The following is a 26,857-nucleotide window of genomic DNA, read 5'->3' as shown; positions in this document are numbered from 1 at the left end:
CTCCAGCAGCTCTCAGATCCTCAGGCAGACCGTTTCATCAGACGGCTCGAAGCGGAGCAGCTGAAAGCTACCAGACGTGTGCAGGAGGACCTGAGGGGATGCAGCGGTTCATACGCTGGAAGCATGTGAGACGCATATGCTGGTGCAAAACCATGAACAGGTTTCAGTCATGTTTAAATCAATAGAGAAACTGACAGGCAACCAAGATAAGGATTTGAAAACTGGTCTAATGCGTTCTCTCCTTCTGATCCTGGTCACCACAAACCACAACAACGTTTTACACGTTTTACATTTTGCGTGTGCAGATTGTTTTCCTCCCGGGTGGACACACATCACACAGACTGGCCTGCACCGGCTTAGATCATCTCCTCGTTGAATCAGCCCCGACAGCCTCTGTGAATCAGCAAAGGCCAAACCGAATGCTTCACTGTGTCGTCATCTTCCGTTTTACCACTAAGCTGTGCGCTACCCTGACTGACGGTCCAGCTGCATTCAACCATCTGGACCATATTATTCCATCATGGACGGTATAGTCTGTAGAATTAATTTCATCTTTAGGATGACTGTTGGCTGTAGAACTGCATAGACCCGGAGATGCAATTGCGGTCTGTGCGCAAACAAAAACCATTCCATGCATTTCATGCTCCTCCTCTTTGCCCAAATTGATCCTCAAACCAACAGATTTCCGCTTTGAGGACGAGTGGCATAATCTAATCTCCCGAAGGCAGGAACAATAGGGAAAGTGTGATGTTTATGGGAGCTGGACTGAACGGAATTGTGTGAGGCTTAATAACCTGCTCTCATTTGACACAGATTGAATTATACTGTAACACCAACACTAAAAAAATGTAGTATGTATTTGTACAATTTATCACACTTATATCCTTAATTTCGTGTTTTGTTCCCTCCAGCCTAGTAGGATGAATTGGGTACATTTCCAGTGACTCGATGATCTCATCTTAGTGAAGCACCCCGCAGCGTTCAGCATCATTCTTGACTGTATCCTTACCTCCAGGAAAGATGTCTCTTACTCCATTTGTTCTGAGGGTTCAAGCCGCGTTTCCTGCGGCCCATTGACCCCTCCGCCTCAGAAACATCTGGCAGAGAACATCTGGGTGTCTTCATCAGACCCATCGTGGCTTGGTCTATAGGGGAGAGGACAGGTGATTGGGATCCATACTAATGGAGGAACATCAATTACACTGAATATTAATACAACACCGTAAATAGGACCTCATTAAATCCGTTTCATGACAGCTGGGAAAGTTACTTCAATCCCTGATTACAGATTATGTTCAACATGAACGCAGTGGAAGACATCAAACACTACGGCTCAACGACTGCAAATCAATATTTCAGTAGCTGTAACTCACAGTGTACGTGACCATATGCATACATGTACATGTGCAAGAGAGCCCGCTTAGGCCATAAATCCCACGTGCTCCGTGAGATTCCCTCTCACATGCATAATCACTCTCCCACTCTCACGCTGGGCCATAAATTATACTTGGTCACGCACAGCCTCCATCGTCCTAAAACCCATTCACACAGTAAGAGGCTTTCTACCCTCTACAGGTGTGTACGTGAGATGGAGCAGTGGTGTGTGTGATAGAGAGATTACATTGTTTGTAGAAGAGAATTGCTGTGTGTGTTTGTGTGTGTGTGTGTGTGTGTGTGTGTGAGGCTGACAATATACGGTTTGTGTGATAAATGATGTATAAGAGAGGATAGAAGATGGTATACTAATCAATACAGTGCTTTACATATACAAGGATCATCAATCACATGGCATGTAGTACTGTCACTCTAGTGTGTGCCTGCGTGTGTGTGACATCAAGTGTGATTTATGTTCACAAAGTGTTGCAAAGGGGGTGTGGGCATCTGTGGGATCTCATGCAATCCAATACTAAAGAGCTGGAATACATTTTACCCGTCTAAGGTTCGATGGGCTGCTTTGTCAGAATGATTGACTCCAACTGCCAGTTTCTAAAGCCATATTCTGCCTGTGTGTTGCTTGGATGGCATTCTACTGAAGGGTGCACTTTATATGTTCTTCCCCAGGTACACTTCTAAAGTCACTCCCTCCCTCTCCCATGCGGTAGTCAGGAAGTGAAACGCACACGTGGTGCCTCCATCCATCCAAAGTGCCAACATAATCATCCCGTTTCAGCAACCAGCACACACGGCCACATACCCCAGACTCCGGTCTCCTTCAGGCCTCCGTACTTCTGCATGGCTTTGATGGCCTTGGTCAGGGCCTCCTTAGTCTGAAGCTGACCAGTCACTGGGTCAGGGGGCGGGAGGTAGCCAAACTTACTCAGCCAGTCCTGGAGGGGAAACAGTAGACACAGAGTTCAAGGGTCATCACAAGCATTTCTAGGACTCCAAGTATCCCAACGCCGCTGAGAGGGTGTTGAGATACCGTCTGCTGATACTGGGTGTATATGTGCATATGTACATTCAGGTTATGTGAGACTTTTAAGTCTGAGCGCATATGTGTGTACACATATCCAACTTTAACGCAAGGAACCTCCATCTGTGTGTGCACTCTGCATATCTCGAGAACCGCTCACAGCCACACTTGACGGGTTGTATTGCTGGAGACTCGAGGGAGCGCAGTGTCGAATTTTGGTGCAATTTAAGAAAACGTGACATGTTCAATATTGATGGACTTTGGATAAACAAGCACACGGCGCTCCGTGCAGCAGCGGGGGAAAAGGGCTGCAGGGCTCTGCTGTCCAGTCCGCAGCGGGCGGCGCCTTATCGACCGCAGTTCACCTTTGCTGCATGAATCAGTTAATGGGCAGGTGTACAGGTGCAGCGCCACTACAACTTGAATTGTGTATGTTTTTTTCTCTTCTTCTTACATATTAACTTATGACTGCATCGCTGGAAAATACATCCACTCATTAAATCAGACATTTGACCTCTTAATTGCAGGAAAAAGCACAGGGGTAAGTAATAACTCAGTTCTATTTAGGTGTCCCTGTGAGATCCTTCATTTCATTATTTGTATCTGTGCTTTTTTCCCTCTGTGACAAAACGGCCATATTCATCAGTTATCGCCCCGTATGTTGATTCCTGTTGGATTGCTTTAGAAAAATGATAACTTTGTTTGGACCGTTCAATGACAGTATCATGTGTGAGCACATATTAAGTTGGGTCAAAGAAGATTTGTACAACTCGGCTCGTTAATGATTAGGCTCTTTCCTTTGGTTGCCAATATGGTTTGGGATATCTCTCTCTCTCTCTCTCTGACCTGCATCCATCTTAGCTCCTCCTCCCCAGTTTACAGATACCTCAAGTATCATCAGGATTACGAGAAATAAAAAAATAAAATAATTTGATTATGTATAGAAAGCAGAGGGCTAAGAATGTGTGTCTGAATAACAACTGAGACAATAAACTTTATGTTACCCGAGTCAGGTTTCAGTATTGACTTTATTATATATTTGGTGTACAACATAACGACTCCCTCTGTTTATATACGAAACCATCTTTTATTATAATGTCCTGATAAATGTCACAGACCTCTTTTCATAAAGCCGTAAGCAACCATCTGTGTGATGGTGTGCTCTTTTATCTGCGCTGACGCAAGCTGGCTGAAGCCTGGGTCCAAGGGCAGGTGATCGAGACATACTAGGAGTTTATTATCACATGCACAGCAGTTAAAAGGTTAGAAACATAAGGAGAAAAAAAAAAAAGTAACGATGGAACAAAATGTGCCAGTAAACCGGGAAGATCAAAATAAACGGCTGATTCTGGAGTCTGAACAGCATCAAAGGCTCGGCCTGATAGAGTTGACACGTTGTGTTTGTGGTCTGGTTCAAAGGAAATGGGATTGAGGGGCAGGTTCTGCTGAGCTGGAGGTTCAAGAAAAGCACTTTAAAAAGGTTCAGAAGCCACCCGACACACTTTTCAGTGTCAGCATACTGAACGTTATGGCAAGATGTAAAGAAAAGAATATATGAAGATGACAGTAAAAAATTGATCCCTGTTGTAGAAATGTCCATGCCAGTGTCTTCCCGTTTTCCCGTCTTCAGGGCAGTTGCAGTAGCACAGGGTCAGCTACAGAAAAGCTACAGATTTCACCTCACAACCCTGCTACTGCTAAACAAATATTATTATTATTTTTTTTTTTTTTAACCATATGATGTCCAGAAAAGAACTATGTGAATGTAACAGCAAGGGTCTGCATATCCAGAGAACTGACTTTGCTTCACACAAATGCAAAATGAAAACATGATCAAAAATACGATACTACCACACTAGGCTTGTATGCCTTGGGGGACCTTTTGACTACCACTTCGCAATGTCTGCAGACACGGTAGGGCCGAATCCACTAAGATAGCATCAATCAAAAGTGCCGTCTTTGATGCTTTTAGACAGCAAAAGGAAATGGCAATATCCACAGTAGCATTCAAACACAGTGTGGTGGCAGCTTGTTTCTTAAGACAATGGAGAGACATTTACAGTACACAGTGGGTAGCATACCTTGCAACAATTACCAGCATGTTAAACCACTGCGTGTGTCTTAATTTTAAGATGACGTGTTAGATGCCCAGAATCCTTAGAACAAATGTTCAGATGTAAAATGCATGACACCGATAGCCGCGTTTGATTACACTAGATCTTAAAAGAATAAGAAGAAAGAAGTGTAGAGCGAAGAGAGGGGGGACATCTTGCTCTCATGCAGACAGAAAAGGCTGTAGATATATATTCAAACTTATTCCCATATTCTTGTATCCTCAAATGAGAGGCATGTTTTTAGAAAACCTGCTCCGCCAGCTGTTTGTTTTTGTTGCCCTGAACGATCAAATCGCTGCTTTGTACACTAGTAATCTGTTGTGTCTCAGCCGCTCTGCTGTGGTCGGCACAAAAGTTTCCTTAGGTGTCTTGTCCAAGTGGAACGGAACCAGAAAATAGCCGATTCGACAATCGAGTAAACATCTGGCACAACAACTTAAAAGGACGTGCTCGTGTCACATGGACTCAAAAGGGTTCTTTGAGAAAAGAAAGCAGCGGTAAAAAGAGGAATAATTGTCTTTGACACATTATCACTGTGTACAAGAAATGTGGGCCCATCTGCTGTTGGTGCTTGGTCAAAAGTTGACTCATCAACTGAGGGGGACGTGGATGTACGCATTCTATTAAGACATTTCAGAAGAAAAGAAAAACGCTATGACCATGAATGTGAACGGTCTGGAACCCAACTAAAACAATACGGGATTCATTCTCTGGGCAGCTTGATTGTACCAGATTTTATGGCAAGTATTGCAGTGCAGCACCTCAAGAAACGGTCTTTATATTCAACATTTCTAGTGTGCACGAGACCCAATGCCAGCGTCACAAGCAGGTACAAGTTCAACCTTTATTTAACAAAAGCGGGGAAAGTACGAGTGTGGAGGTCAAGACGAAAGAAAAAAGGCTGGCACTGAATGTAAAAAACGGTGTCATTGGACATAATCTGGAGTTTTTCTGAATCGTCAACATTCAAGGTTGTTTAAGAATCAATTGTGGTGTGTGTGTTTGTGGACACACAGCAAGGTCTTTGTCCTACGCTGTCAAAAATCCCGGAAGTCATCTGTCTAACTGTCAGGATTGCTTGCTGCTTAGAAGGGTGACTGTACAGCGAGTGTGAGTGTCAGCGTGCCGTGTATGTGTGTGGAAGCAAAAAAAGAACTTAACCCCACAAAACACACAGCAGAGAGAAAAAGGTGAGGGGGAATAGGAAAAAAAAGGGAAGGCGGTGAAAGGCAGTCAGGGAGATAGAAGGAGACCTCTGAGGAGGAGGGCGTCTTGAGTCTTAAGATCTGCTCGTCCTCAAGGGAGCCTTCTGGTGTACAGCCTTGTAAACATCAAACCCAACCACTGACTGTGATTTCACACACCACGGGAGAGAGTGAATGCATGAGCTGCATGAAAGACAGACCAAAAAAGAAAATAAGAAAGAAAGAAAGAAGAAAAAGCACACAGATTCTCACACACACACACACAGACGCAAACGCACGCCTATTGGCCGACCACCGTCCGATGACAGCGGGTCCGAGTGTGTGCCCCTCCTGTGTTTTTAATACCAACCTTTACAGAGACTTGAATTGATTAGGGAAGTGTTGTTGTTGTTGTTGTTGGTGGAATGTAAGTTCCTGTGAGCACTTAAGTACTATTCTCCGGTGTAGAAACATGTTTCCTGATTTAATCTGACCGCATGCAAGCCAATGTTTTTATATGAAGGCCAAAAGACACCAAACTTTTTAACTGACAATTTTCAAGCCAAATTGTGTAAGTATTTGTGCTAAAAAGACACACAAGGTTTAACACGACACATGTAGACTTACCACGAAGAGAAAAAGGGCCAACGTGGAATTAATCAAGGAGAAATAATTGAGAAAAGTGCTTAAATTCATAAGACGGTGATTTTATAGACCGTTCTGAATTTTTTTGGGGTCTATTTTTGAGAGTTTAATGATGAAAATCCTGGCCAGAATAATGGGCATTGAGAATACCGTTAACGCTTTGTAATCTATTGTGCAAGTAACCAAGTGAAAGCACAAGTAATGAAAAGAGTCCCGTGTAGAGAGGGACCCGTCATCTTAAAATAAATACTTAGTGACCATTTGAATATCAACTACTCACCCCGTGTTACCTTAAAGTTTAAGCCTTCAAGAAAACTTTCTTTTTCTGGCAGGAGAATGTGGCAGCTTTTGCACCAACTGCATTTATTGATTTATAGTTTGCATCATCCACCAATACATTAATTAGTGAACTGGTATCCACATAGATATATAAAAGAAGGAAAAAACACATATATTATACAGCATCATCCAGAAAGTTCAAGTGGATTTCTATGGAGCACAAATCAGCATTGTTCTCTAATTGGAGTTGGCCGCTATAATTGGCACATATTCATCATCACTGAACTCATCGCTGGCGTTGCGTCTCGCACACATCGCCTGGGTCATTTTCTCTGTCAATGTCTCATAAACGCTAAGAACGTGAACCACAAAGACAAACGTCTTTCTATTCCACCCACAGCTGCAAAAGGGGGTTGAGTGAAGGCAGTGGTCGAGGGACGGAAACATAAAGCGGATCGTGTCAGCTGGTCCTCCTTATCGCTCGCAGGAGTCAGCCGGACAAAAGGGAGATCTCAGACAAGAAAGAGGACATCGACTGAGTGTCGGAGGTAGACGTGGATGTAACGACAGCAGACACAGGGCCACACTGTACTTGTTGTACTCAATACGACTCATTGCTCCATTAGGATAACAGTCATAAGCCTGTATTGAAACACAGGGCGAGCCGCGCTGTGTTGTTTATGTTTGCTGGGTGAAGCATTTGGTTGAAAACGCGTTCTGCACTCACTGTGCAAAGTGTGGTTGGGATTTGTTTCTGCCTCCTAATGAGACACTTTGATCTCCCCCAAGTTGATATCATTTAGAAATGAGGCAGCACACGGAGGACCTTCTGCAAAGATGAGTGAATGTGGAATACCCAAACATTGCAATATTAGTTTTTGAATATCCTGAAAATAAATTTATTTTTCCCAGTGTCACTGTATCTGTTGCTTTTTGTCTCTTTATACAATTTGCTATTACTATTATTATTATTATTATTATTATTAATATTACAAATCAAACCACTTCTCGGACTCTTATGCAGAATACAAAATGATTAGTGAGAGAAGTATTTCTAAACAGGTAGGAGTGGAAGAAAGAAACACAGCTGATAATGAGAGTGATTATGGAACGTAATTAAGATCCTTGTCACTCTGCATACTTTTTAAGTTTGAGTTTAAGCGACATAATTATATTCCCCATCACTCAGCATACTGCTTCACTAAGAATGGCACACTTTAATTATACACTGCTTTTCTCGAGGTGGATTTAAAACACGGCCTCACACTGTACAAATACAAAAGCCAGCCATGCAATATAAAAAGCTTTTTATTATACTAATGGCTCAGAGAAGCTTGGAACCTTCTTTTTCGGTTGCAAGCAAAAAAAAGAAAAAGAACTGAAGTCACAAGAGGATGTCCAAGTTCCAGTAAGAATTAATAAAAAAAAGAACATTATTTTATTCTGACACCTTGGACATTATTATGCAACCGACGACAGGGGACGTGAGTAGACAAGTTTTGCTTAAAAGTGGAAATCCATAAAAGGTTAGGAACCACTGCATTGCGAGCCACTTAAGTTAACTAATCCAGCCGTCAGGACAAGTGTCACTCTTTTAAGCATCCCAGAATATGCAAAGCAAGAAGCCTCTTGTATCCAGAGTGTATAACACAAGTCTTTGATAAAGCTCCAAAGCACTCAGCTACAGTAAACAACTAATCCAGTTTGAATTTCATCCACACATCTTTTTAAAAAAGGGACGGGAAAATCAATCCATACACGATTCTCAGTTTAGTCCTGCTATAATTTAACAGTTCTTACATACGCATGCACACATTTCCAGCCTGTCACACTCAGACAAATTGTCAATGGGTATTAAAGTGGGTATTAAATCATCCAAGGTTCGGATTGTTCCATTTCGTGCTACATTATCTGTGAAACATAATGCGTTTGCTCAGAGATGTGTGAGCCCTGGTCACTGTAACCCTTCTGCACAGTGAGGACGACGGCTACAGAAACATCTCTGGCTTGGTTTCTCCAGCTCTTCCTTCACTCCCGTCAGTCTTTTTCTACCAGTATTTCTAATTTTTCACTTCAATTTCTCTCCATGGACACACACGGCCTTTGTCCCGGGCCTGTTTGGTGCAATGCCTCATATACACACTGGCCCGGTCAGATGACAAATAAGAGTGACACTCGGCATAGAAATGAGAGAATAGAAGAAAATAAAAATTTGCATGAACAGTGTGACACGGGAAGTTGAGGAAAACTGCCTAAAAACAGCCCTTGAACAGAGCGCTCTGTTTGGTTTTTTTGACTCGACTCCCTTGTCCTCCTGTTTCTTATTAAAGTAATTCCGACATGATGCAACACATCCTGTCAGAGGGGACGAACTCTCTTTCCCCCAACAGGTCAAAGTTCACCCCGCCATCCCTTCGGCCTCTATATAAAGCTCAAATCAGATTCATCCTCCTCGCTGGTCTGACAAAACCCTCCTCTGTTTGTCTCTGACGAACAGCTGTCCCTTCAACCTCGGCCTCATTGACGGGGAATGAGTCACCGCGGGACGTTTAACCCCGGGACCTCACTGTCTCTCAGAGCCCGATGAAGAAGCAGTGGCCGCCGCTCAGTGTTTACATTGTTCTGCAATGCCTCTGGGATGAAGGCAGACCTTTACTCCCCCGCCTGTTGACAGGTTATGAAGCAGTGAAGTACTAATACAAAGCAGCAGCACTTCACAGGAGACTAACGAAGGCCTTTTGAGGTTTATTCGGGGACGTATCAAACGACTCGATCCGTCCAGCCTAATGAGAGATCTTTAGGAGCAGCTCCCGAGTGATCAAATGACTAATCGTGTGTACGCTCAGACAGGAGCGAATCAAAGAGGGAATTAACTTACTTCTGTCCCAATTTGGCTTCTTTTAAAAGTCTGTACATTGTTTCACTGATTGTGTTGGACAAAGCATTTGGGATTTTTAAGCGTTTTGTAATATTTGTGTGAAATGTCTACTGTCGTTGGGAGCAATTAAAAGGTGTCCTGTGAAGTTTTCCTTGTAAATTAAAAGCTAATTTCTTTTACATTCTCGACATCTTTGAATTCTTACAAACATGCGCTGCCTTCCCCGTGAAACATTGGCAAAGCTCATTCTTTAATTAATCTAAATAATGTTGCTGCGTTTGTGCGAGCGGTACTTTCATCAACCGGCAGCCTGTTGAACGACGTCAAACCAACGGCAGGGGGGTGGTTAGGGAGGAAATGGAGGAACTGGAGGAAGTTGATTGCTGGCTGAAGAGATACACTAGCAAAGGAAACATGGGAGGAATTTACATCCACGGTGAAAAGGTGCAGACAAGAAAAAAGATGCATGGAAAGCAAACTTAATCCAAGACAGCTTTACTCTCGTCATTTAAATTCCTGAGAAATGCAGGAAAGTGGTTTGACATGTTTAATATATCCAGCGTGCATTCAGATCTAACGGTTTACAAGAAAGCAGCAGCTGCAAAAGTAATCTAAAACAATCTCAATTTGACATATTGCTTCATATGGATATGTGTGTCACACCAGTGTCTCATCCAGTGTGAGCATTAGGCTCCAAAAGGTGTATAAAGAATCCTTCCCCTTCTGTGTCCCATCCATCAACACAAACCCTCTGCTCTCAGCCAAGGAGATCTCTCCGTGACACCCAGGGAGAGTGTGCAATCGCGGCGGCGATGCCGTCATTCTCCAAAGCAGTTTGAGCGGCTTTCCATCTCACATCACTGGCTTATTCGGAGGAATCGTACACTTAGAAGCATTAAACGATATAACAGGCGGGCAATGACTGTTTGACTGAGTAGCTCATCAGGACTGAAACCCCTCGACAGACTTTTAAAAGCCAACGCCATCTCCTGAAGAAAGGAAGGATTCGCTCTCAGGACACATTGCAGATGATAAAACAGGGATGGGCCGCACAGCCTTATAAAACCTGTTTGATCACACCCCAAACCAAAAAAGAGAATTATGCCACGAGCCTCGATATCATCTGTTTTACTGTGATGCGTTTACACCTGTTAGCTAACAAACCACTCTGGAGAGCTCTACAAGTGTATCGCTTCTTCAGCGGAGAGAGAGAGCCAGACTCTCTCTCCCTGGTCAAAGATAGATGAACAAAGATAGATGAACTGGTCTCTGCGCCAGAGAACATCTGTGATTAAACACCTTGCAGATGACTGCAGTTCTCTTGCTAACAATGATCAGCCCTCTTTCCCCACATAGCACACAGTGATGAGTTCAAAACACAGAGGTCGTTTTAAAGAAGGTTGAATAAGCAGCATGAGAGCCGGGGGACGTCTCCATCGCCAACAGACATGACGGCCCCGTTGCACAAGGATTTTCCATCTCTGGTCTTTGGTGAAATTTCCTAACTGTTCATGTTTATCCAACAACGATCCAATTTGTATTATTATCTGTGCTGGGTCTTATCTCCTGCATGCATAGGCGCCGCCGCGCTGCAGAAGTGTGTCGGATTGGCGCTCGGCCACTTTTCCTTTGTGAGACAATTGAGTCAACTTGCTTAATCCGGTTGAAATTCATGACCATTTTATTTGTTTAGGTTTTTGAAGATCCTAAAGCATATGGCATGCAAGAGAGCCAATAAGAACAATAGCTAGCCATCTGCAATGCAACTTCCCAGGGAATGAATGTTTTAAATGTTGGACTGCTCAACGCAAATAAGTTAATTAAATAATTCAAAAACACAAACTAGTTGGGTTCATTCGCCTATATTGCTTGCTGCCACGCTAATCAATTACAACCTACATTCACCTAATACTATTTATACTACTTATAAGCAGAGTCCAACATCTGATTCTGTGGTCAGTTTTACAAACACAATACTATAATAGTAATGCAGATGATAATAACTCGTCTAAATTTGGAACTCCCTCCTCTCCATATCAATCTCCCGTTCCTCAGAATGGCGCTTGTTTACTTCCTTGCTCAGTCTGGAAAAGTAAAAGGTCAACAACTCACAACGACCCTCGTGTCCAAGCATACAGCAGCTGCACAGACTGCGTTTTTTAATGAATTAAAATACTTCACTCTCTTCTACCCAGCCCGCCCGGAAGTTGTTGCTGCCTTGCTTTCAGCTGGTTGGAGAGTATGATACCGAGTGAGAAACAGAAGCAGTAGTGCTGCATGTGCACCACACCGACAGCATATGTTGAGATGTATTTACAATATGTCTGTCTGTGTGTGTGCGTGTGTGCGTGTGTGTGTGTGTGTGTGTGTGCGTGTGTGTGTGTGTGTGTGAGGCATTCACACTTCCAAGCATGATGTCAGAAAGGGTAAGAACGACCAGCTGAAAGAAAAATTGGAAAGAGGAGCGTCAATAACGGAGGATGGGTGGAGGGACTGCACGGCGCGGTATTGACTGTTTGAGTCTTAGAACTTCTGGACCAATATTATTGGGATGCTGGCGTTGATTTTCTTTTTGCTGCAAATATTTATTTTCAAAGTACCAACTGTGAAGCTGAAATTATCAATATTTCTTTATTAACCATATGTGATGGCTGGAGCAAATCACAGGGAGATATTTTATTTAGAGTTGGTGGAGCCCATATTCGAGGAGTAATATTGAGTAAACAAAGTGAATATTTCCTTTATATTCATCATGAGGCCAGAAACATGACCCCCTGGATGTGTAATGGTGATGATATCGTGGCTGTGTATTCAGCATATTGATTCTCAAGGGGCAAAAATAAAACATTCAGCATTTCTCTTTATTTAAATCACATTGCACTTCATTTGCAATCTATGCTATTCTTTGTTCTACCGATTGCCCCGATGCTGTGGCACGTCTAAAGATTCAAAGTGAATGTCCCATACGGTACCTGAAGTGACTTTGCAGCCGTCACATTCACAGAAATGTTGCGGGGCAAACCTTGAAACCTTCATGAGCCGCCTGTACGCATCTCGCTGACTCGATGAACTCTACCAGCGCGTCACCTGAATTCTGCCAGAAGTGCTCTGGAATTTTAAACATTTTCGAAAGAGTGGGTCAAGTTATTTTTGTGCGCCGCACTCTGTCAATCCATGTCACCCTTCAACATGTACATCTTTATCAGAATAGTCAGAATATGACATCTTAAATGGTGATGCGAGTGCTGCCTTGGGGACACAGACGCCGCATTAAATTAAAGTGGGCAACGATGTTAATGCCCGTCTAGACGTGATCGGTCCTTTTGCACCTTTCCATCATTTCTCTGCTCAAGAATAGTGAGTCTGTCTCTTGAAGCCTCACAGGCCCATTTTAGAAAGGTGTGTGACTGATGTAACAGATTTAAATAGAATAAGAAAAGGTTTTTGAAAGCAGGTGACAATGGAGTGGTCCTCCAGTTTCATAGGCTCCCCCCCCCCCCATCTCGGTGAGTCAAAAACAGCCAGATGTGCCAACGCAGTTTTGTTTAAATCTATAAAACACATTCATTTCACATAAAAAAATACAGACTGGACCTCTTGTATTTTTTACTTTGTATTCTGAGATCAAATTAAGCTGAGGTCCAATATGATTCATGCTGCGGTGGGTGTTCAAGTGACAAAAATGATCTAAATTTCCTTCTTTTTTTTTGTCCTCAAGACTTCAGCGCGTATAAATCACGTTGCAGTCTAAAATGTTTTGAATGGTATTTCACACTGAAAAAAGTGTTATTTCATCAAACACTCACTTTTCGTGAGATTAAAAAATAATAAACTCATTTCAAAAAAGGTCACGTAAAGTACAAAACAAGTGGGCAAGTCAATTCCACTCTGAGGCATCATAGTCGAGAGTGCATCTTGCAGTCATCTTCCGTACTTCCGAACTACTTGTGGACTTTGTAGTTGTTGTGTACCGCTATGAATTCAATCCAAGAGGAAAACTGGAGTTCACAACCATCAATGCAATCTCTCCACATGCGCACCACCCCTCATCCATCTCTAGTGAGTTGACCTTCTCTTTTCCTCTCTTGGCTGCGAGACATGAACATGAAATTTTAAATCAAACCAATTCTTTATTCATCAGTTGTGAAGTTTCCAGCTGATGCAGCATTAACAGTGTGGGGGTATTTTAATGCGTTGTGATTGTCTGGAGCTCTCATGCCACTTGCTTTCCGGATCCAATCTTCAGATGGTATGATCACTGTGGCCGATTTCTTTTTAATTATTTAATTATTTTTGTAGAAGGCATCCTGTAGTCTAGTTTGTGTATCTTTCTGCCAAATTGAGGGGCCAGATTTGTTGCCGTCTACATGCAAAGGACATCTGCTGCAACACTACTTGGGCTTACCGGGGCGTTAACTGAAGCTAATTGCAAATCGTTTGGCACGCTCTTAGAATGTCAAACGAAGTGTGGCATTTTGCGTGAATGGTAAATGGAAGTGCACTTGTACTTGAAAAGCGCCGTTCTAGTATTACGGACATTTAAAGCGCTTTTAACACGACACACGTCATTCCTGAGCCACAGCCGCCGCAGTTGGGTTTGTGCATTTAAATTTGTTATCATCTCTCTGGGTGTTTTACACGTTATGTAAATGCAGACATGCAGACATCGCCGTTCTACCTCGCAGCTGTTCTCATCAGTAAAATTGGCATGAACACCAAACTAAAACATATACACACATACATGTACAGTACATGTGTATATATATATATATATATATATATATACACACACACACATATATACATATATATATATAGATACACACTGTATATACACACACACATATACATATATATATATATATATATATATATATATATATATATATATATATATATACACACTGTATATACACACACACACTCATATATATACACACACACGCACATGTATATATATATATATATATATATATATATATATATATATATATATATATAAAATAAATAGCAATACCTCCCGTGTAGGCGGACTTCAACACTATCAACCTTTTACTTTCTAAATTAAATTACAAAGTCTCTGGTAATGTGTTTGCTGGAAGAACATTTAGATTGGGTTTGGAGTGTGCTTAGCCACATGAAGCAAATATTACACTGGGGTGCATGTACAGAGCAAGCTTGTTGTGAGCAGAACACACAAACAGACACACACACACACACACACGTATATGCTCTTAGTATCGCGTTCACACACTGAATTTGATATATTGAAGTCATTAACTAATAAATTGTAGGTATTAGAGATGATACATATATGCTTTTATGTCCCTTTACAAGTGGACACCAGAGAGCGAACAATCCCCAACACTACTGCGGGTATCTGCACCGTCCGTGCCCTCAAGTGAGTAAAACAACAAAATATATTATTTGTGTACCCTGGGCCATACTGCATATTCATTGTTGATACGGGGATGTGAGACAGGTTATCATCTACGATTTTACTTTAAAAACAGTACATTTTGTGTGCTCCATTCTAGTGTGGGAGTTGTAATTAATGGAATCTAATCTTTACATAACAGTGTTTCAGTTGATCTGACTTCAAGCCAGGAGAGACTGAGCCAAGAGAACACGATGGATAAGGAGCCGTTGATGTGTTGGACATCGCTGACCAAGATAGAACAGTACCATTTTGTTGAGGAGGGCCACAGAAACAGATGGTTTCCTGGGTAGCAAGGCTCAGCCGAGCACTTTCTTGCTTATTTCTTGGCTCTGCCTTCGTGCAGATTCTCAGTCGAGAGCAGTTGGTGGCCGCTTAGCCTCTTTGCCTTGTGTACACCAGTACATGCTGTAGCTTGACCACGGTGCAAGAGCAGGTTGTGGCGCACACGAGGGCTTCCACAGAGGTGGAGAGGCCACGCACAGATGATAACAGATTGGTCTCCTCCCATGGCGGAGAGCTGGAAATGAGCCCACCACATTCACAGCTGTGTTGTTGATTTACGGGGAAAGATGAGGAGAAGTCAACTCAAGTGTTTAAGCTTCTTTCAGATCGCCACATTTCCAAGTGGGTCAGCGCACAACACTGAGGCTGCTAGGGTTGTGCCAAAAGCAAACTGTAGCAGACATGACGCACGAGACAATCTGCACTTCACAGAAGTCGTCCTGTGGCGTGGCAGAGCGGGCCGCTACTTCACGTAGCATCGGAAAAAGGACGCCACACGGAATCTGTATTTTCATTTCCTCCAGCAGCAAAGGAAGGGGGGGGGGGGGGCATTCTTTCTTCTCCTTTTCCAACTCATATTCCCCTTCACCAAACGCTAAGTTTAGTTATACAATGCCCTTGGAACAGCACGGAAGAGACAGCAAGAGCAACCTGGCACCAAAATATTTGAGTGCCAAGGTTGGCATCAAAAATCTCTGTAAACCAATGTTTAGAAGTTTGTCTTCCTCTTCATCAAAAAAGTATATTAGGTCGAAAGACCATGATGAACCATATTTTACTATAATTTTCAGCCCGACAGGAATGAACCAACAATTTATAAGTAAGTTAGCTTTTTGCGTGCCAAATTTACACCATGTAGTCTGTACGGACTGCAATTTAAACACATGCGTGTGAATATGCTACGCTAAAGGAAGTAACGTGGTGTGAACGTACTACTGATGGCAGGTGGGAGTGTAAAACAAAAACAGAACTTTCAACCAGGAGTCCAGCGTTTGAGACCGCTGTTCGGGTCCCAGTGTTAAGTTATTTTTAAATTACGTTAGTGATGTTTGCGACGTGTTTTCTGTGCTTACGTTGTTTACATTATTTCCATATTTGTTTTAAACTCCGAAACCAGACTAAGTGTGCAAACTGTGGCTGTTTCACAGTAGTGACGTGGAATAAACTGACAACACAAAATCCTCCAATGTCCTTAACATGTGGTGCTGTTCATGCACCTTCTCATGAGATCAGGCTGATTATTTTCACACTGCATTGGGGATGCAACTCACAATTATTTCAAAATTAGTGATCCATCAATTCCATTCTCCTAATATTCCAGCCAGAGAACAAAAAGCTGTGAGCAGTGGTGTATAGACTGCAAGATGTCTACGCCTTACAGGTTGTATGTGTTGTTCAATCACAACATGACCGAAACTATCAATCGATTATCTGAATGACCGCAGCACGACACTACATGCCGTGGACTGACTGCCAAGGAGTGACACGTATGATCTTAATCGGTTGGATTCAAAGCCACAATTCTGCAAACAGATGGCATGCACCCCCGCCTGCTGAAGCACTCAATCACCTCATTAGACAAGTACTTCCATCTAATGTACTTATAATGGAACACATGGCTGACGTGTTGTAAGGATACATTCTGTTGGATGTGCTTGCTTTAACACCCAGTTTCCACTCGCAGAAGAATCGCTACGTTTAATTACACATATCTAACTCTCGGATATAATTCAAATATAATTCAATTTAGTGAACCCCACGTGAAGCAACAAAGTGTGTGTGTGTGTGTGTGTGTGTGTGTGTATCTGAGAGGGAGAGTGTGACAGCGAGGATTAAAAATACGGCTTGTAAGTGAATCATTTAATCCCTGGCTTAGAGACAGCTGGTGCTACGCAGAGTTGAGACCCAACCACCGTCTGCTGACTGAGGGAGAGAAAATGAGAGAGAGATGGATAGTTAAAGAGAAGGACGGAGATATTAAAATTGGTACCTCAGCCCCCCTAGATCGTCAACACTAAATGACCCAGACATGCCTGGTTAATGGAGGCTGCCATTTAATCAACCCTGTTAAATATGGAGCAGTGGAAGAGGCAAGGATGGAGGCATTGATGGAGAGTTGGTAATGGAGGGAAAGCAGGCGGTGCTGGAGGTAACTGACAGAGACACCGATGTAATGTCACACGCATAATGACTTGAGCTGTGCACATAGGGCACAGTGACCTGATGGGTTACAGAGGTACAACGTTGCAAGTCTTTTATTTTTACATTTGGCCAGTTTTAAACTCCCCGAATGTGTAGTCACATGGGTGGCACGTCACTACACAATCAGTACCACTAGACTCTGCTTACACAGCGTTTCACAACGCCTTTTATTTACCCATGCACACACACACACACACACACACACACACACACACACACACACACACACACACACACACACACACAATCGCACACATCGATGGTGGCCGAGCCCGCCATGAAAGACACTATCCTACTCTTGGAGAGCAATTTGGGGCTCAGCATCTTCCTCAAGGACAGTTCCACCTGAACGACAGCCGCCCCCGTAACCTGCTGTGGGAGTTTGTATCCACCTTCCATTGATTTCTCTGATGTCAATGGAAGGGGGAAGAACATTAAAAATGTTGTCAACGCAGCTCAAGTTGTTCAGGGCAAGCTTGCAAAGGTTTGCCATGCCAAGTTTAAAGATTGTTCAAAACAAATATGGGCCAGAATCCACTGAAGCAACAAAGAAAACAGAAAAAACTCAGCCAAGCTGCACATGGTGGCGATACCATAAACATTACCACTGCAGCTCATGCAACACCATGTATTCCATTAAAAAAAGTGTTGATTCCAGATGTAAATGCTGACCAAATGTGTACTTCAAACAACACTTTTATAAACTGCCATAAAGTCCGTCCCGCTGCAGGAGAGAGCCATAGAGGTTTCCATGAGGAAGTTATTTAAGTTTAGTTTGTTTTTATTGGAAAACCTGGAGGTCTTACACTTTTACAATAAACATTTAATTACACAATAAAACTGTATTGTATAACAAAAATAAAAAGATATTTCCATGAATGCTATTGCTCCTTGACATCATTACATCTGTGTTTGTTTTTGAGTAGGAATCAGCCCTTTTTAGCAGCGGGTATACATTCCTGTGAGGTTATTTAAAAGTAAAGAGTGGCATTGACACAAGGCCTATTTGCATGGGACTAGTATTACCTGGGGACCCTCTCTGTTTTTAAATGATTGTAGAAGTTGTCTGTGATCTTGATCCTGTGAGTTATCTGCCACTCTGTAATTTATCAAGTAAAAATTGTCATGTGATAACATTTGTCCCGTGTAAATCAGCATCGGAGTGATTTGGAATAAAGTCGAGGGAGCGTTGACAATTACGAATAAACATTTTGACAGCATTTTGAGTGCAAAATCAGGAGGTTCATCTCATAGGCTCATCTATCAGTATACCAATATATTTATTGTCACTATAGGGCTGGAGTGACAATAATAATTGTGTTCACCATTAATGCAAAATGAAGCACAACGTATATTGCAATGCTCCATTTGGGTATATATCCATTGGTTTATACAGTATGCCTGAGCTGCTGTGTGTGGGTTTCTGAATTGTGCTCGGTGAAGAGCAACAGCACTAACACTATAAAAGGTGTCAGTCTTCCCACCGCTGTCAGAGTGTTGAGGACTTCTGAGGAACATTGGACACAATTATCTCCCAAATGGCATATTGTATATGAGCTCCGGAGGTGAGTCACACAGAGTGCACGCAGTAAAAAATAAGTCAGCTTAGGTTTTAAGATAAACAAACTGATGGCTTTTGGAGCTAATTTAAGACATGCCTCCGTAACTGGAGTTTATTTTAACAGGCAGAAGATCCAGTGGCTCCACTCAGGGAAAAAGAGCCCACAAACCTTCTTTGAAGTCCTCTCTCTGTGGGGAGGTAATGTGGCATGGCACCCAGCCAAAGCCCACAAACACAGGGATTGAATAACGCCTGCCCAGTGTCCCCGCTGTGGCATTCATCCCATACGCCGCAATGAATGAGAAATATGCAAAGTCGCACACATGCAGATAGGCGTACAAACACAAGTAGATTAGACCCACGCGGGCTTGATTGCGTGACAGATCTGCTCAACTGTCACATGAGCAAACCTCGGACAAGAATAATCTTGACTTGAAGCGTTTGTCCGAGAGGGTGCATTTGTGAGCCAATTTCAGGATTCACAAAGTTTCATGTGCGACAGTCCAAATAAATCCAGTGACAGATGTGTTTATGTTCTATTTAGTCATATTTATAGGTTGATTGGCTCGTGTTGCATTCGTGCGAAGTTATGAGGGACGGTATTTCTGTCGGCCCCCCCAAGTTCAAACAAGCTGCAGGAATATATAGGAGTGTATTTATGGATCTCGTATGCAATTTATAGGCCCGTGGGTTTAGTTATGGTGCCAGAACATGACAACACACACTGAGCACTGGTGGCAACTGGCCTTAACACAGAGGCACACACACGCTATCCACAGGTCTTCCCATGCTGGATTTCCCCGCCCCTTAAAGCCCATAAAATCTTCATACAAAATAGAAATGGCTGTTGGCAGGGACATATTAAAAAAGGAGCCAGGAAGTCGAGTTTGGTTCATCAGCAGCCAAGACACGAGACAGTGGAACAGAAGTTGAAAAGAGTGATCTATACGAGTTAACTTTACAATAAACCCACTCTCAATATAAATAAGGTGGCAGTAGGCTGGAGGGAGATGGCCTGAAAGTTTCCTACTGGCTGTTGGCAATACTTTGTCACTTCCAGTAAATATCCCAATATAACAAAACATGTTCTTTTGTAAAAAAGAACAAATGTCCGAATATAGCAAATGCTATTGACCCATCTTTTAAGTGTTTACGCCTCCAGTCTCAACGCAGTGCCGGCTGTACACTGCGTCACTCTGTGGCCTAGTTCTCCGCCATCGTTACGGTTGTTGTTGAATTATTCCTCGTTGCCCTACCGTAAAATTGCATTTTCACTTCATGAAAGTGACGCTGTGTGACTCACACCGTGCAGTGCATTCAGTGTGCGCGAGGCAGACAGGCCACAATAATGCAGTTTTTTAAATTTGTTTCACAATCGAATATTACGTTTCATATATTTTTTACTATTCAAATATATATTCAAATTTAAAACCCTACTAACTGTCTGACTTTCTATAATCCCAGCCAAAAGAAACGGAACATGTACATAACTACAGAAATCCATGTTATGGAGGCACTTGGAGCAGTCCAGTAACACAAAATAAAGGAAACATTTCTAAATACGTAAAGATGCAATGATAAGTTATTATACTAGTGTAATGGGCGAATGCAAAAAAAGAGCTGGACGTATTATGGAAATAATGATAGCCTCACTCTCCAATCAAATAAATTACCTTGCTGTGTGTAATGTCAAACTTTGGCCTTTGGTGTGGAAGCAGGTTGTCTTGAGGTAGGATTTAAAATGTCTAGATTGTTGCACAGTGGCAGCAACAATTTGCTGATCCGTAGCCAAAGCTTGCATGGTAAACAGTAGAGCTAGCATGACGCTGCACGGTATTTTCCCCAAAGTAATCCACCTGGAATTACCATGTATTTGCTGAACGCATTGAACTGGCAAAAGCTGAAGCAGATTTACATTTTTAGCTCCATGATCTTGAGGGTTTTTCATTTTTTGCTTGAACCCTTTCTCAGGCTGAAGTCAGATATTGTCTGAATGCAGCCCAACATTTGGTATGTGTGTATGCTGTCTGTGTTACCTCTTGCATGCTAGTGTGGCCCGACAACAACACGAAACACCTCCTTACCTGTCAGACTAACTTTTCATCCCTGCAGGGCTTACAAAGCATGTAAAAGACGTAATCACCCCTCCACCTTTCCCCCTCTTTCCCTCATCCAGAAAAAGTCAAAGAAAAACTAGCTTTTTACTTAGAACCCCCCCACAGCTGTGAAAAACACACTATTTAGTGACGGGCAGTTTTTGTGACACCACTGAAGCATTACCTGAAAAAAAGTACTAGAACAAAAGAAGAAGCGGTAGGATGTTGGTGCGTGTGTGTGTGTGTGTGTTTGCATGTCTTTGACATGAGCTGTCTGGATATGTGCGGTTTCATTAGGAAGTGAAGCCGAGAGGAGCTGTACTGGACCTATAGCAATAAAGCTGCTGCAATGAAACAACAGCAGATTTCGCCACAGCCGGACGCTAAAACCTGCAGTAGTGAGCTCATAGCGCAACAAAGTCAAACTTCAAGGCTGAAGAATGGAAAGTTAAATTGAACAGAATGAGGTCCAGAGGGAGTTTGCTTGCTCTGCTACCTGACACTGATGTAGCTTGAAAATGAGGTCAAAGTTCAAACTCTGGCAATACTTCTGGCCTGGGAATGAAATGGGGTGCTGTGACATCATCATACCTCCGGATTGACCTCCAGTTTCTCCATGCGTGTATATGCACATCCATGTGAATGACCCAATTTGTTTCCAGGCCTATCAGTTACTCTTCAATGGCTTCATCCCCGATGCATCTCTCCCTCCATGCTGGATGCCGGGAGGATAGTGGTGCTTATGTGGGTGTTGTCAACTCACCTCCTGTGGAGAAAGCTGTGGTGCTATATGGTAATAAGATGTTTGGGAAGCACATTGCGCAGTCCAGCTGCAGAGCTCAGTGTGAAACGTTATACTAGGAGAAATCTAGTCAGCAATAGGAGATACATCCAAGTGGAGAACATGTTACCCCCATGCCAGTTATGGAGGTCGGGGAAAAAAGGATTGCAGATGTTCTTATTCATCTTGTCTGTAGGGTAGAATAGCACTAAAAGTGCACAGCGGAAAAACAACACGTGTAGGTGTAACACACAGGAAAGAAAAGGAAAAGAAACAGGAAAGGTAACACCAACAGAGACGTAACTCTACGCAGCTCCTATCCAGGTCAACTCAAAGTTCTGGCATTGATTCAATCAGAAGAATGGGTGTGAATGGGTGCATGGCGTGGAGTGGACAAATGTGTGGTCAGAAGACTAGAAAGGCACTATACATGTACAAGTCCATTTACCAAAATGATACATCGTTATAGAAAAGAAAATTGCTTCCCATGTTTTTAAATGTGCTTAGTGTGATTTTGAAAATCGCTGACAGTAACTAAACCAGGGTGAAAACAATAAAAAAAAACACAACGCACACAAAGGATTCCTGCAATATGATGAAACATCACAAATACCATGATACACAGCACTTTCCCAGCCAATCATCTTGTGGGATCATTCCAGCTGATTCTCTCCACGAGAAGAAAACCACACATCTGTAAAAGGCTGCCAAAGTAGAACAATCAAAAAGTACCAAATTAACCCAAGCAAAGAAAACGAATCCAATCAACCCATCAATCAATAACCACAATACATGCAGAATGTATAGAAAAAGAAAAACAACTATAACTGATCAGTTTCCTATTATATCCTTATAAAGACAAATCATCTTGACAATTGCACAGTGGATAAAACAAAGTAAAGATTGAGACTGGGTCTGTGTTCATGAGACAAAGATTGGTACAGCCAGATAAGGGAGAGAGAAAGGCCTACAGTCCTGAAATATAATGCATATGTTTTTATCATGCTGACAGAATCTGATAAGACCACTGGGGAGAGACATAGAAGTCCAATGAGTATTTAACCGAGTTTGTGGTGCTACAGGATTTTTAGTGTACGTCTGCAGTATACTTCAAACAATAGCGCCGCTGTGAGCAAGCCCAGTTATGAAGAGCATCTGGTTGGTTCTGAATCTGCAAAACACAAAATGTACCTTCATTCTCATTTTACATGCATTACAAATGTATTACAAGTTGCAATGCTCTCCAACAACCCCACTTTAATATAAACAATAGCTTCTAGCATACACCGCAATACAAGGCACATCACTTTGAAAGCATTGGGCCGAGGGAAAATAAATCAACTTTTCGTTTGTTTTTTGTAGTTTCTCTATAAAAATGCCCAATATTCATAGGTTCCAGTCTGTCAGATGAAAGCATTTGGAGCCTCTCTTTATCATCATTAAAGAACATTAAAGACTAAATCCCTCGTTTGGAGAATATAAGTAAGACTTTACCTGAGGGTCTTTTTATATTTCGTTTTTTTGCACACATCAAAGTCTAATTGGATGAAAAATACGTTTTGATGATGAAGTAATAATTAGAATGTAGCACTAGTCTTTAAATGTGGTTTGATCTAATAGCTACTAGACACAGCAGCTCCCTCATGCTGCATTCAGAGCCAACAGGAAAGACAACCATGTGCTGTTATCGGCTGGTCTGGTCACTCCCACTGCCCCGCTGCAGACACTCTGCCCTGCACACTGCCACAGTGCACTGGGCCCTCACTGAGTGGAGCTCCAATTATGTGCCCGTACTCGTGAATGTGGACGTTTAAACAAGACAGGCTGTCAGGTCTGAGAGTTTGATTTGCATCTACGGGTTTTAATAAATGGCAGCATCAAATATAATATCAATACACCGTCACAGACTTTGTTAAATGCTCAGATTTACTGCGAAAAGTCATTTGAAAAGACACTCGACAGAAGTGCACTGCCTATTTCTGCTTATTATTATACAAATCTCTAGGTTACATTCGATTTGCAGTGCTGCAAGTACAATAAAAGCCAACGTGTCCGGGTTGCGTCGAAGGTTGCATGCGTGGGGGAAGTCAGTATATTCTCCAAGAGTGTGAATATTCAAATAAACTAAACAAATGTGCGCCACTTTGACACTTGCTCCAGGGTTCTCTGCTTGGCATCAACAACTCCTCCAGCTCCAGGTGGAAATGTGGATGTTACTTGTAATACTGAAATATTAGATTTTTGCATGACCCAGTTTGTATACCGTATGGCTCTCATCCAGCTCCCTTTTTCCCATTCAATTTGTAAAATCCAAAAATGTGTCCTTTTTGGATTGCTGGAAAAAATCGAAAATGACAGCTGAGACTCAGCCAGAGAGAAACGTCTGGGAGTTGGTTGACTGGAGTGTGAGAAACGGGAGCAGTATGAAGAGTCTCTGAATAGTTTTGGTCCGACTATTTCAAATGACAATTAAAAAAGGGAAAACAGTGACGTGTTCATTTATCTGAATAGTTTATATGATGAGCTCCATCAGACTATATTATTCATAACAGCTATGCACAGAGGGACGTCGTTTGTCAGTGAGGATAATAAACAATGAAGTCTTTGGAACCGCCGTTGAACACTTATAATTAACTCAAATGAACGCGTCTTCCCCGTGGTATTAAAACACGGACAGACTAAGGAGGATGGTCTGCTGTTGACCCGGCATGATTGCAAAGCTCTTTGAATTAAGATCGAGTCGTTTTCTGTACCGATGCACCAATCAATCAAAATAGAGAATCTACCCGTTTTCCTCTTCCACTCCTGGAAATATGCAACTGAGAGTACCGGTCCAAGAACCCGAGAAGGGTCCAATTTAATATGTAAACGGAAGCACGGCTCAGCAAACTCCTTTCAGATTCTGCAATCATATACAGCACACTGAGATCACTTCCAGTGTTGCCATATTAATTCAGTGCAATATTACATTTAATTGATTATTAGGGTGGTAACCGTATTCAAATGGACAGTTATACTGTGTACATTTACTGATCTATTAACAAAAACAGTTTTAAAACCCTATATATTTTCTGATTTTACAACCTTATACAATCGATCAAGATCAAACTGGAATCTATGGTGCCCGTCCGATGTGTTGATGCTGGGTTACCTGCTCCAAGTATCTTCTGTTCTTCAGGCATGATCCTGAACTTTGATGTCATTGATACAATATTTAGTTGGAGTTTACGATACACGGAGAAACAGTCAGTAAAAAAATTGTTCTTTTGTGGGGGGATATGTAATTAGTTTAATTGTCACTTAGGGAAAAGCACACTGAGAAATAACTCTTTTTGTTTCTCTCCCATGGGCTGGAGAGAAAGAGAGACAAAAGCACTGCAAATACCTAATTAGGCAATGAATAATTGCTGAGTTAATGGGCACCTCAAGATACAATCTTGAATCTTACAGTCACTCTCCAAATTAATGGGGCTGTGTATTGTGCGGTGGGACAAAGTGATTCTGTAGCAATGTCAGATTGTTATGCTTTGATGCTCATTGCATTCAAACGTTTATCATAATTCTAATAAACACAGGGTTTTTGCCAGATAAGTTGTTAGGCATGGCCTGTGTCTTGATTTTTTTTAGGGGGGTGGTAGAGCAAAACGCGGAGGGGCAGCTGGCCACTAAGATGAGAACAGCTGGTCCACCTAAAAAGGTCAGTTGTTGCTTACTTCGGGGCGAAACCCTTTCACATTAATTCAACAGGCAGCAAGCAAACATGGAAACTTGTCACAGGTTTTTATAAGAGTTTTGGCATTAACACATTTTAGTTTACAAACATGTCTTAAAAATAAATAATGCCCTGGTATTAAACCCGGCGGGGAGTCAACTTAGGGCCAGTGGGCTTGCAATACAACTCTGGAAACTGTAAAACGCATTACTCACTCAAGAACAGGGTGCCTATAAAGAATGAATGTTTTTTTAAATCTGGTCCGCTGATTGGTTCTTAAACAACCACACACTGCTGGACAGGAAGATGCCGTCCAAAGTGATACATTGTGTGGGTTGTTGTTTATGCATTGGAAGATTAATAAAGCCTTGTTCAAACTGCAAGCTCAAATCAGTTTTTTTTGGCACACCCAGATTGTATCCAGATTGAAGTATTAACTTGAAATGCACATTTTGCAAATTAGATCCCTAACCAACCTGACCCCTAAAATCAGATTCCAAAGAAGCGCTGGTCAGAACGCATGCAGCTACGAGTAGAGCGCCATCGAGGACGACAGAGAGCAACAATCTGTGGACAGACAGGCACTTTCAATTTCACTCTGTATTCTGAGGCTTCTCCCTCATAATGTATACGGGCGTCCTCCGTTGCACCAGAAAAACTCAACGACTGCACTGTTTGTTCTATGGCGATCGGGTCCTGCGTCTCCAGCGTCGCCATACAGATAAGGTTGGCGAGTTCAAGGACCCGCATATTCGATCTAATCCCTTTCACATAACCCGGTGGACAGGCTGTCTTAAAGGTCTGGTTTATGGAGAACAAAATCATTCAGCTTTGGGTGAAAAGCTGCACACGCTACCGTCACTTGTTAACCGGCCGTCCAATCACAGTGGACAAATACTTGGATGTCAGTGTGCGAAATACCCGCCGTGTCCCGTCGTCTTGGCTTGGCTTCTTCTCATTGCCGTCCTGGGAGCCAAGAAGAAGACAGCCATTGTCCTGTTTCCACTTATGTTCTCAACAAAGGCACCGGGTTTGTCAGATTTGTCTGAAATGTCAAGTGTTTTGCAAACTGCCGGATGTCGTGCTTATTTGGAAAGAAAAAGTTAACTATCCATCGGACAAGTCTACATCCTGCAATGTATCCCGCAATGCAAAGTGCTGGAGCGGCACAGTCTATGGTCAGAACAACAGCGTTCCAAAAACGAACAGTTTCAACCATTTCGTATGCTATTTCATCACTAAATTCACTTCTGGGAAGTTTTTTTGAGGC

General features: G+C 42.4%; 1 protein-coding gene across 1 annotated transcript in view; it reads right to left on the bottom strand.

Moving 5' to 3' along the window:
* The window catches only part of LOC117740501 (matrix metalloproteinase-17-like), a 60,481-nt gene that overhangs the window by 24,972 nt on the left and 8,652 nt on the right, over nt 1–26,857 (bottom strand). Inside the window, exons 2-3 of the mRNA XM_034546952.1 lie at nt 2,195–2,327; nt 1,010–1,145 (exon numbers count right to left, since the gene is read on the bottom strand). Coding sequence (XP_034402843.1) covers nt 1,010–1,145; nt 2,195–2,327 — 269 coding nt within the window. The remainder of the gene's footprint in view (nt 1–1,009; nt 1,146–2,194; nt 2,328–26,857) is intronic.

Source organism: Cyclopterus lumpus, chromosome 12, assembly GCF_009769545.1.
Source record: "Cyclopterus lumpus isolate fCycLum1 chromosome 12, fCycLum1.pri, whole genome shotgun sequence".
NCBI classification, from domain to species: domain Eukaryota; kingdom Metazoa; phylum Chordata; class Actinopteri; order Perciformes; family Cyclopteridae; genus Cyclopterus; species Cyclopterus lumpus.
This window is presented reverse-complemented; position numbering and strand designations above follow the sequence as displayed.